This window comes from Diceros bicornis, chromosome 9, assembly GCF_020826845.1.
Source record: "Diceros bicornis minor isolate mBicDic1 chromosome 9, mDicBic1.mat.cur, whole genome shotgun sequence".
Taxonomy (NCBI): Eukaryota; Metazoa; Chordata; class Mammalia; order Perissodactyla; family Rhinocerotidae; genus Diceros; species Diceros bicornis.
Window position 1 is genome coordinate 42,139,379 of NC_080748.1, and position 12,181 is coordinate 42,151,559.

General features: G+C 39.6%; 1 protein-coding gene across 7 annotated transcripts in view; it reads left to right on the forward strand.

Moving 5' to 3' along the window:
• Positions 1-333: 333 nt before the first annotated feature.
• TDRD3 (tudor domain containing 3) overlaps positions 334-12,181 on the forward strand; it is a 171,992-nt gene continuing 160,144 nt past the window's right edge. For 2 of the 7 annotated variants that reach the window (XM_058548282.1, XM_058548281.1), the window contains exon 1: positions 339-469. In XM_058548282.1, coding sequence (XP_058404265.1) covers positions 429-469 — 41 coding nt within the window. In that variant the 5' untranslated portion in view covers positions 339-428. Of the gene's footprint in view, positions 470-930; positions 1,043-12,181 lie in introns of those variants that run through there. The other 5 variants (XM_058548277.1, XM_058548279.1, XM_058548278.1 and 2 more) reach the window with 5 other exon arrangements.

Consider the following 12,181-nt stretch of genomic DNA (forward strand, 5'->3'; position numbering starts at 1 on the left):
CAACGCGGACGTTACTGTCTGCTCTGCAAAGAACCTCCCCACTCGTTTCCAAGGTGTGCAACTCAGAAAAGTGACCCAAACAGAAAACAGCCAGCCTTCGCTGGGCAGGCCAAGGCTCGTGGTCCTTGCTAACACACTGAACTCCGACCTCCAGGGCCCAGCGCCCTTCCGCGGCCACCCCCTCGCGCGCCGCAGCCTCCCAGCCCCACGCCAGGCCTGCCCCTGCGGCCGCTCGGAAAACGCGGCGAGCGGAACCCGCACGCGGAAGCGCCGGCCGCACTGAGCATGCCCAGTTGCAGAGCCGACCAGAGGAGTTTTTTTTTTTTCTTTTCTTTTCTTTCTTTTTTTTTTTTTTTTTGGTCTCAAGTAGGAGGCCTCCCCCCCACCCCCACCCCAGCCCCCCACCACCCCCGGCCTAAGCAGCGACCATGGCCGAGGTCCCTGGCGCGGCGTTGTCCCAAGCGGGTTGGTAAGTGGCTAGTCCCGCCGGCCGCCCGGCCGCGGGCGCGGGCCGGGGCCCCAAGGAGGGTTGGGGCTGGGGGCGGTGGGGTGCGTGTCGGGGTAGGCGGAGGCCGCCGCCCGCCCCCGGCCTCTCTCTCTCCCCAGGCCCTCCGGGCCGGCTCCGCCCCCGGCGCCACGCGGGGCCGAGCGAGTCCCCCCGCTCCGCTCAGGGCGGCGGCGGCGGCGCGGCCTGGGCCCCGGGCGGCGGGCCCGGGAGAGGCCGGGCACCGCGGGCAGGGCAGGCAGGGCGGCCCAGGCCCGAGCCGAGCCGCCCGGGAGGACCTGCAGCGCCGTCCGCGCCGCTCCGGGGTGATGCTCCGGCGGGACGAGGGAGGCGAGGGCTGGAGAGCGACGTCCGGCGCAGAGGGACGAGCGCGGCCGGAGCCCGCGGGCCCTCGGGAAGTTGAGGGCAGGCCGGAGCCGGGCCGTGCTGCCGCCCGGGCCGCCGCCTCTGTCTCTTCGTTGCGGAGTCCGGTCCGGACCGGGGGGAGCTGCCCTCCGTGGCACGTACACGACTTCTGAAGCCCAGAGTGACCGCATTGTGAGCTCGTGTGGGTGCTCCGTAGAACTTTTCTTGAAAGGATGGCAGTGCTCTGGTGTTTGAAGACGTTTCATGTCAAGATTTCAGGATCTGAAAGCAATAAAAAAATTAGGCGAAATGAAGCAGTTTCTGGAACTGCGGCCATGACGGTTCTAAACAGCCGGTTTAGTTCAGTAAGCTTTTCCAGGCCTGTGTAGGCACAGTCTGAGATGAGAGGTGGGAAGAGAGGTGAAAAAGATTTGCCTCTGCTCCCTGAAAGTTCACTATCTTAGTGAAAAGAGAGGAGAGGGAGGCATTAAGAGAGCAAACACAAAAACAGGGAAAATGGTAAACTGGACAGAGGAGCAGGCAAATGTTCTATGGAATTGGAGGGGAAGGAGAGTCAATTTCCTAGGGGAGTGGGCTTTGAAAGATGGTGAGTTAAAGGCCTGCTAGACACAGCCGCTGGAGATGAGGCACAGAAGTAGGAAAATCCTTACTGGTTTTCAGAACTGACAGTAGATCCTTATGGTTCGTGTAAGTAGGAGGGTGTCCAATGAGGATTAAGGCCAGAAATGTTGGGGACTGATTGTGGAAGCTACAAGTACCTAAAAGATGTGGATTTGATTTTGTATATAAAGTTTTTGAGTAGAGTGATATAATAACACCTGTGTTTTGAAGAAGCTGCTCCTGGTTCTGTAGGCACCCCATTTTACAGTTGAGGAGACTGAGGCAGAAAACTTTTTAGTAACTTTCCCAAAATGACATAGCTAGAAAGTGCTGGAGTTGAATGGTGAATGCAGGGGGTCTGGTTCAAATCTGGTGCTTTTAACTGTTATGCATTATTGTTCCAACAGTTTTCACATAGAACACCATTAGTGTAACAAACTGTAGAGGTAGGAACTCGCCTATTCAGTTTTATTTTTGTTCTTTTAACTGGAATCTCTAGCTTCAGTTTCCTTACCTCATGAGGTTGTCTTGAATAATCTTGGATCACTCTTCTATTTGAGCTTTTCCCGATTCTTCATTAGATTGAGCCTTAGTTCTTCAAACTAGTAATAAGATTTCATTCACAAACTTAGTCTTTTAGTGCTTTCCAGCATGGCTCTGCCTCCTTTAGAAAGGCTAGTCTCGTTATTTTGATTCCAAACACAAACTAAATTGTTCTTTGGACTCTAAGCTCCTTAAGGGGTGGGGAGCTGTGTCTTATTTTTCTGTATATCTGTGGTGCCAGGGAGCAGCACTACATTGTAAATTCTCAGGAAAGTTTGACATAGTTGACCTTGGAATGCCCCTGCCAATCAGAATTCCCTAGCCAGGGCCTCTACCTAAGCTTAGATAGAGTTCCTCCCTGCTTTTTTTGTTATAAATCCCCAGCAATGTTGTACTGTAACATTTGTGACTTTGTGTTGTAAGTTATCTGTTTATATGTTTCTTCTTTTTTTTTTGTGAGGAAGAACGGCCCTGAGCTAACATCTGCCAATCCTCCTCTTTTCGCTGAGGCAGACTGGCCCTGGGCTACCATCCGTGCCCATCTTCCTCCACTTTCTATGGGACGCCGCCACAGCATGGCTTGCCAAGCGGTGCGTCGGTGAGCGCCCGGGATCCGAACCGGCGAACCCCGGGCCGTCGCAGTGGAGCGTTAGCACTTAACCCCTTGCACCACCCCGCCGGCCCCCTATATGTTTCTTTATTCCACCAGACTGTGCTGTTTTTGTATGGCAGAGACTCGTCAAGGCAGGAGTAATCTGTGGGGCTGATAAGACTGTCTTTCTAGGAGTTTGGGAGTTTCATGTAATTCCTGATGGGTCTTAAAAAGACTAGACTTGTGCCAAAGAAGACAAGAGGATGTCCTAGGCTTTCAGGTGACCTGTATTAGATCTTTTATTTAAGTAGAGACTCGCTATGTTAAAATACAGAATCTCAAAGAATTTTTGACCATAGAGCAGCTTTGACCAACTCAATTCAGTTCTGACATTCTGAGTTTCCTCTAACTCTTGGAATTCTCTGTTATTGTCACTAACAAAACCATTTTTCTTAGTATTCAGTCTATTCACTTAATTACTTGTAGGACCTAAAAAGAAATAGATGCTACAACTCCTGAACTATTATTAAATCTGTTCTATCAGCTTTACCTAAAATAGTAGGTTAGGGAAATAGTTAGGACTGAAAAGCTTATGTTTCTGAAAATCTCATCCTCAGGGGGTACAGATTATCTGTATAGACTGATCTGTTATTCCAATTTATTTTATTGTTTTGAGTGCATTTTTTTCTCTTAAGTCTGTGATCTTCATTAGAACCTCTCCTCCTCCCCCTAGTCAATATTTTAAAATACCACTTCAACAGTAGCCACCCTGGCAGACTTTACAATAATTTTTTTTACCCCGTGGACAGTAGCACAGAAAACATTAGGTTTTGCTGATTTGAACTTAAAAGTTTCAGGGATTTCTACAGTATAGTGGTTATGTTTAAGTAATGCACTAAATGTTTTGTTGGTTCTTTGTAATAATTATATGCGTGAAATCACTGAGAGAAGAAATTTGACTCTAGATTTGTCTAGATCACAGATTTACTTCACTGTCTGCCTTTTTTGTTTTTTGTCTTTGGACATTTCCCCTAAGGGCGAGTTGTGTATTTCTACTAACTTTTGAAGCTTTTGAATTTTTTTTAACAGAAATATCAACCTTTTGAAACTTTTTTTTTAATAGAAACATGTTAGAGGAACATAATCAGCTGTGTTTGTGTTTTTGAAAAGATATTTTCCAGAGAATTAGTGATTTTATAGTTTAACTCCCTCAGTTTGCAGATGAGGACACTGAAGCACAGAGAGTATCAACAATTTGCTCTGAATTATAAGTGGCAGAACCAAGAATAGAGCCCAAATGTCCAGACTAAAGGTTCAGTACTCATTTCCACCATGGTGGAAGCCATGGTGACCACTTCCAATTTAAATTGTTGATCAAAAATAACACATCTTAAAATTGAAAATTGGATTAAAGCATTTTGTGATATGTAAATTTACTTTCTTCTTTGGGAAAGATGAGGTGCTTATTCTAGGAGTGATGGTATTGGAATCAAAGAACCTTTACGTTTCAGTGGCTCACCTAATTGTTGATTAAGGTTATCAGAAAAACTGATTAATTCTCTATTTTTTGAAGTCTAAGATTATTTGAAAAGGTAAGGCACTATACTATATATTTTTATATATGTATATATAGTATACATATATACTATATATGCCTTACCCAGCAGTTTTGAGTTGAAGTTACGATAAGGTAGCATCAGAAATAGCGGGTTTCCATTTCTTTCTGAAAAAATGTGTTTTCTTAGAAACCCCAGGTTTCTGACATTCAAAGTTTAACCAGGTGGTGCTCTGGGGTTTTTGCTTTTGTTTTTTTGAGGGGAGGGCAGGTTTGGAGGGAAAAAAGAGGATGAACACAAATGTCCCCTTCTTACCTTTCCCCTTTGAATTTCACCATCCCTTTTGGGGTTATCTTTCTTTGATTACTGGTGCTACCACCATGCTGACATCCACTGACCCAAGTGTATACCAAACTCCATTCCCTTTGTTTCACCTTTGAACAACTAAGAAAGACTACAGCTTATAAAAGGCTTTATCAAAATTTAATACTAGAAGAGAACAACCATAGGATAAATAGAGAAAATAAGCACCACAATGGCAGTCTGGATTATAAAGTGATTATTGTTCTCTTGTCTTGAGGGGCCTGCCCTATTCCACATGTTGCCTTGAGATAGCTACTCCAAAGAGGTGCAATATCTTCAGGACATTTTGCTGGAATTTATAATTCCTGGCTTTTGGCCTGTTTACAGATGGAGAGCTTCTTTTCACATCCCATCACGTAGAAGCTTCCTCTCAAATGCATTGATGATCAAGACCGAGAAAGTCAGATTCCTGTTCTGCAGCTCATCCCTGCACCTTTCCTGTTTGTTTGGTTTCAGTTTTGTGAGAGACACAGCTATTCCCCAGGAGACTGCTGGTGAATGATCTTAATCTTCAAGTAAGAAACAATCTTTGCAGCATCATCAGTATAACTATCCCTTCAGATAATACACTACTGGTAATAGTCATACAATAAGAGTTTATGCAAAGGGTATCAGAATTTTTGTCCCCTCATATTATTCCAGCATAACTCTTAGGCATAGGTATATTTGTAAAAAATATTGTTAGTTCTTTATAAGGTTGTATATTAAATGCAGGATTTTTTTATTGTTTGGAATTATAAAATACTTTATCATTACCACTTTGGTATAAGTATACTCTTGGTACACTCCTGTGGAAAGGGTCAGAACCGTTAAAATACTTTTTAGATGAAACAGAATAATAGATCATGCTGAAGAACACTGGAAGGAACCAATTGCTTTATATTTGACTTTCAGGGGAGCTTATTGGAGACATCCTTCTATTTTGAAATATTTCCTGTTTTTTTAATGAGCATTTGTAACTATGTCTTTGATTTATTTTGTTTGTGAAATTATAATGTTCAAAGGTAATAAGCCTCCTTGATTTTCTCTCTCAAAATATGTTATGTATTGCCTGGCTGCTTCTATTGATATTGTAAACTGCTAAAAATGACTGGATATTCTGATAAACTGTGCAAGTTTTCAGGTTGCAAGGTGCTGTTTGCAGTGCTTTTTTGGTGAATAACCTATAAATCTAGTTTCAACTGCCTGTAGACTTGACTGCCTCAAGCATAAAGGGGGTATAAAAGGAAACTTGCTACCTCAGCAAGGTGAAAATAATTTTCTCCTTTCACACATTTGTTAAATCAAGTAAAAATTGCATAGTAACATTTTAAGAACCATAAAAATATAACTATATCAACATTTTTGGCTTATGCTTTCTCTTTTTGACAAAAGAATAATATTGGCATTTTGACCTATCATGTTACACATAAGTCCCATCTATCTAGAAATTCTGATTTTTTGAAAGGTGTAGGGTCTGGAGTAGCTGAAGGACACTTTACCTCCAGATGATTTTTAGAAGCAGACTGCACTCCCAGCAATGCAAAAATTTTCATGTAAAAATTGAGAAACATTTGTGAGGTCATAGAATGACAAAGAAAAGCAGAGAAGAGGGAGCCAGAAATGTGTGGTGATAATGTAAAGTATTAACAAGGGTGTCAAATCAAATATACTGATAGCCGAGTAGAAGCACATTGGTAATGTAGAGAACAAGGAAAGAACCACGTCATGCTACAGGGGTGGACAGAGCTTACATGTATCTTAGTACTGTAACCCCTATACGTTTCATACCCCTACTCGATGGGCGTGAGTCTGTGTGCATATGTGAGTGCTTCTCACACACATTACAGTTTTACAGCCTTTACAGTAGAGACATATAGCTGCCCTCATCCCTCATCCTGTTGGGAACCTCATAGCTATTCAACAAGTTATTTTATGGTGACAGGCACTTTCTGTAGTATAGTGCTACTGAAAGTGAAGGAATGATGTCTTTACAACAATAAGTCAGTTATAATGCAGAGAAATATATAAGCCTATACAGTAATGTGGGCTCTGAAATACACGTATTAAATATTTATGCCTCTTGTACGCAGGTACTGTGTTTGTTTTTGGGATGATGTACAAGACAGGCAGAATGTAAACATGTTTATTATACATTGGTATTTTACTTGCAGGATATTGTCGAGAGTAGTTAACCTAGACTGGGGAAGTCTGGCAGACTTTCTAGAACTATTCATGTATAGGCATGTGTGTGCCATCTCGTAATATGGTGTCTGGTCTTTGTCTAGGGAAAAAACAAGGCAGATTCATTGATGCACTCATTCAACAAATAATCATTGAACATCTTGTGGCAGGCACTTTCTTTAGTACAATCAGATGTATTCCTATGGGGAGAAAGCTGTTAATTACATATTTAAACATACTGCATCTGTAAAATATACTAAAGAAGAGAAGGGACATGTTTCCTTAAGAGCTTGTAAAAGGGAAATCTGGTGTCTTCCTGGTGGTCAGAGAATGCTTCCCTGGTATCTGGAGGATGAGTGGGAATTAAATAGACTAAGTAAAGGGGAAGCAGCATATGCGAAAGGCATATGGCAGTAGGAAGCATGGTGGGTACAAAGATCTGAAGGACAGGATGGGTGGAAGACAAGACAGAAAGGCAGTGTAGTGAAATGGGGCTGGGAGATGCTCAAGGGCTAGATCATGCAGCTCAGGCGTCTAGGCCATGGTAAGTTTTGTTTTTATTCTGGGGGAAATAAAAGTCTTATCAGGGGATGGGAGGGTTGAAGTAGGGATAACATCGCAGTTAAGTTTTGAGATATCCTTGCATTGACGAAAATGCATCAGAGCTGGGCTGGAGTAGATGAATGGAGTGGTGATGGTTGAGATGAAGAGCAATAGATTGAGTTGAGAGATATTTAGGAGGTGAACTGGACAGAACTTTTTTTTTTTTTATTGATGTTTTAATGGTTTCTAACATTGTGAAATTTTGGGTTGTACATTTTTGTTTGTCCATCACCACATATATGACTCCCTTCACCCCTTGTGCCCACCCCCCACCCCCACTGCCCTGGTAACCACAGTCCAGTTTTCTCTGGACAGAACTTTTTGATGGATTCATATGAGAGTGAGAGAGAAGGAGGTGTTATGGGGCTGATTTCTAGGTTTTTGGCTGTATACCCAAATTGATTACAACAATATAGATAGGGACTATTAGAAGAGGACCACATTTTTGAGGGGTGGATCATGAATCGAAGTTGGACATTATTTGAGTGTCAAGTACCTTTGAGGCATCTAAAATAAGATGTCAGGCATTAGAAAACACTAATCTTGCACTCAGAAGAGAAGTCTGGTTTAGAGATATAAGTTTGAAGTCGGTTGGATATAGCTGATGATTGAAGCTGTGCATGGAGGAGGTCAGCTAAGGTTGCACTGTCCAGTTTGGTAGACATTAGCCCCATGTGGCTGCTGAACACTTGAAATGTGTCTAGTCCAAATTCAGATGTGCCATAAATGTAAAATAGACACTGAGTTTGGAAGACTTAGTACAAAAAGGACTGTAAATCTCTCGTTAATTTTTATATTGTTTACATATCGAACTAATATTTTCAATATATTGTGCTAAAATGTATTATTAGATGAATTTCACCTGTTTCTCTTTACTTTTTAAAATGCAGCTACTAGAAAATTTAAAATTACATATGTAGCTTGCATTATATTTCTGTTAGACAGCACTGATCTATGATTTAAAGACCAGGATTTGAGTAAGAAGAGGCTAGGTGCAATCACTGAGGAATTTCAGCATTTTAAAAGGAGAATTAGCCTCTAAGGAGCTGCCAGAGCGGGGAAAAAGCATTGGAATGCATTATGAAATCATTGACTTTATTAAAAAGAGAAGATGGATCTATCTTTAAGAGTTCTCTGACAAGATTATTTGATTAGGTCATATTAATTTATTGACTTTCTGATGTTAGAGACTCAGAGCAATTTTTAAAACATTCTTTATAAATTTAGATATCTGAAGGTCCCTTTTTTTATTCCCCCCAAACTCCTCTAAATATAGAATACAAATAAAATTTAATTTCAGCTTTTCAGAAGACAATCTGTCATGGATGTTAAATGAAGATGTAAAGAAAAAAATTTTCATTTTACTAAATTCTTAAGCAGAACCTTCACAAGTTTGGAAATTAATAAAGGTGGATTTTGTAAAATACCTAATATGAAGCATTAAGCATAAGTATAATTAATTAGTTTAAATAGTTTGATTGATGCCTTATTATTTTGTAAGCTCCTGTAAGGCAATGATTGAATCTTTTCATATTTCTGTAGTATTCCTAGCGTTTAGCAGAATGTGAGGTACACAGTAGACATTTAAATGCTTGTGGAATAAATGTTAGTTTCATCTTGATTAGTCTTAGTATCTTTCATCGTATTGTTTTTGTGTTCTTAAGGAACATGAAATTTATTTGACCTTTTTGTAGAGTTGAAAATTATTTCTGAAATAAATGTGAAATTTAAAAAAAGTTTTATGAAAAAATGTAATCTCTACAGAAATGTAAGAAATAACCTGTTACACAAAGCTTTCTTTATTAATTGATATTAACTTCTAACTGAATACAAACACGTACACAATACAAACTGAATATGTTTGTATTCAGTTAGATGTAGATTTTGAAATATGTTGGTAAAATTTCTTTGCTTGGGACAACAGACTATTTCCATAGGGGCTTTGAAATGTTCTCCCTCAAAGCAATGTTAATAGAAATTATTTTCAGAAGTTTGTTAAGTTAGTATAAGTTTGTCCTAGGTCCTGATTATTTCTTTACATATTTGATATTTTATGAGATATGCTACAAATTTTTAGTTTTCTTTTTGATATTTCAGAATTGCCTGTTAGCTTGGGGTTTTTGGCTAGAAAGGTGTTAGGATGACGAGATTGTAATTCATTCTAGCGCCTTTAATGAGGCAAACTAGTAGACATTTAGGCACTTTGCAGTCTGGTAAGCTGGCATAGGGTTCCAGTCCATAGGGTTTTACCTGAGGACACTGCTAAGCACACGTTGCTCTTCTGTTAACCTTCAGTTATGAACACCAGAAAAGACCATGTATATGTTACTACTTATGATACACAGCATGTGAAATAGGCTGCTTCTCAATGTCCTTCCTCAGTTCAGCATATTCAGAATGGCAGATACTAGTAACCCTTTCTGCCTGAGCTGAGAGCCAGAGTTGTGTGCAGGGCCTTGTACTCCTAGGGATTTGCCATGATCTTTGGTCTAGGCTGCCTGCTTATTCCCTCAGTCTGTGTCACTCTAAATTGTAATGGTGAGATTTCTCCAGGATTGTGTTAATTTGACTTCTCTCAGTTGTGCTTCTTGAGGAGGGGTGGAGTAGAGTTAGTACCCGCGCCTGATCAGAATCTTCTTTGATTGCTACGTTTTGAAGTTTTACCGGATTAGGATGTACTTTTTCTTTATTTTGGTTGCTGCCGATAAATTTTTTGACTGCTTTTTCTGATTGTGGTTATTTGCTTTGTTTTCACTATTTTTTTCTTGTTCATTCAATTAGTTACATATCCATGAGAAGTCTTTATTAAGCATATATTAATTAGATATTTCTTTGATAATTAAAAATTGATAAATAATGAAAGTATTTTATATACTTATATAAAAAACATGATTGCTATACAAGTACCATGAAATTTCAATTCTCATTTTTGTGTCTGTGTTTACATCATTGTTGGTGCAAAGTGACCACCCAAAATAACATTTGACGTTATTGGTAAACATATCTAGCTGCTCTTTGCTACATAAGACACCTGCCATTGTACTCATTAAATTTTCTACCAGTTATAAAGACAAGATTTCTTTTGCAGTGATAGTTCACAATTGAAGGACATCTTCATGTAATTAGATGTAGTTTCTTAACAAATTGGAGTTTAACAAATTGAGATTATGATTTGACATCATGAAAAAGACAGTCCAGGGTAGTGGTGTAGACTTGAATGGGTACAGGGTAATGAGAAAAGACTTAATATTTAAATGATACCTGACGGAAATCATGGTGTGCCTACTGAAGTCTGATTATCTTAAAAGGGCAATAGGGCCTTGAAGTTTTTACCAGTTTATACTTATGTGAAAAAGCATTTACCTTGATATTGATTTAACTAAAATGCAAAACTGGCCTGAGATATATCTTTCTAATATTTACAGAATTACTCTGTATAAGTTAGGTTGAAGGCTAGGCTGATGTAACAGAAACTCCACATTACAGAGGTCTAAAAAACACAGCCTTTTTTTCCTCTGCCATAAACCAACCCAGAGAGGTGGGAAATTCTGCTTTGTGCTGTCATTTAGGGACCCAGGTTCCTTCCATCTTGCTGCTTTGTTGTCCCTAAAACCCTGCTACTCCAGGTGTGGTCCTCAGACCAGCAGCATTGGCATTACCTGGTAGCTTGTTAGTAATGTAGAATCTCACTGTCTACCACAGACCTACTAAATCGGCATCTGCATTCTCCCAGTAATTCTTTTGCACATTAAAGTTCGAGAAGCACTACTCTAGGGCGTTGTCATTGTCTTCATCATCATAGCAGAGTAGCTCTCACGTCTGATTTTCAGCCAACAAGAAAAGGAAGGACAGTAGAAAGCTGTAGAGTCAGTTCCCTGATGGGGAAGGTGGCACACAGTATGTCTTTGATTTCCAAGAACTTAATCTCACCTACCTAAAAGGGATTCTGAGAAATGATTCTCAAACTGTCTGCTGGTTTTTAAAATTTCCAATTTTTCACAGATCATTACTTTTGTAAACGCTAAAATCTTGCAGCCATGTCAGATTGGTCTAAAAGTTACTAAATGTTTACCTCAGTTTTTATACTTATCCCATCATGGAGCAGTAACAAGGAGTTTGAAGACTGGCACTGATCCATGGACCACACTTGAAGTAGTTCTGTTCTACCTGGACACATTTTGAATTTTTCACTCAGTGATAGTGTTCAAATTATGGTAAAGTTGCATGAATTGCTATGAATCAATGAGGTGCTATTTTTTTTGGATTTTTTACTTTTTGATTTAGTTTACTTGTTAATATTCTACTTTAAAAAGTTATATTATTTTCACTGGGAATCTTATGTTTGTAAAGGACTTTTCAGCTTGTAAAGCCCTCTTTCCCTAGTTATATGTCATTCCATAATAATAAGTAGTGTGTATGGTATGTATTTTGCTTATAAAAGACTTTTGCTAGTCTTCTTGGTTTCATCATGTTGCTGATACATAGTATGGCACATTAAAGAATGGTCATATTTGTTATAATACCTTTTTAATGTATTATATAACTTTCTTATACTTTTAGTTATGAACTAATATGAACTAACATTAGTTTACAGTTGGTTTTATGAGATTTATCTGTGCTGTTGTCATATTGGTTAACATTGCTTGACATGGTTTGAATTATTCCTGCCTCAGCATACTTTCATGGAAAATAAAATTGAATTGGACTGTTGGTGGTCTTTTAAAATGTTTTACCTTATCACAATAACTTTCATGTGTAAATTGAATTGTTTATAGTTATTGATAATGCTTTAAGCAAAAGTATATTTAAAAAATTTATGATTATAGATTTCTGTGTGTCTAAGACACGTACTTTCAATGTGGAAAAATAGGCTGTTTGACTGATTGTTTT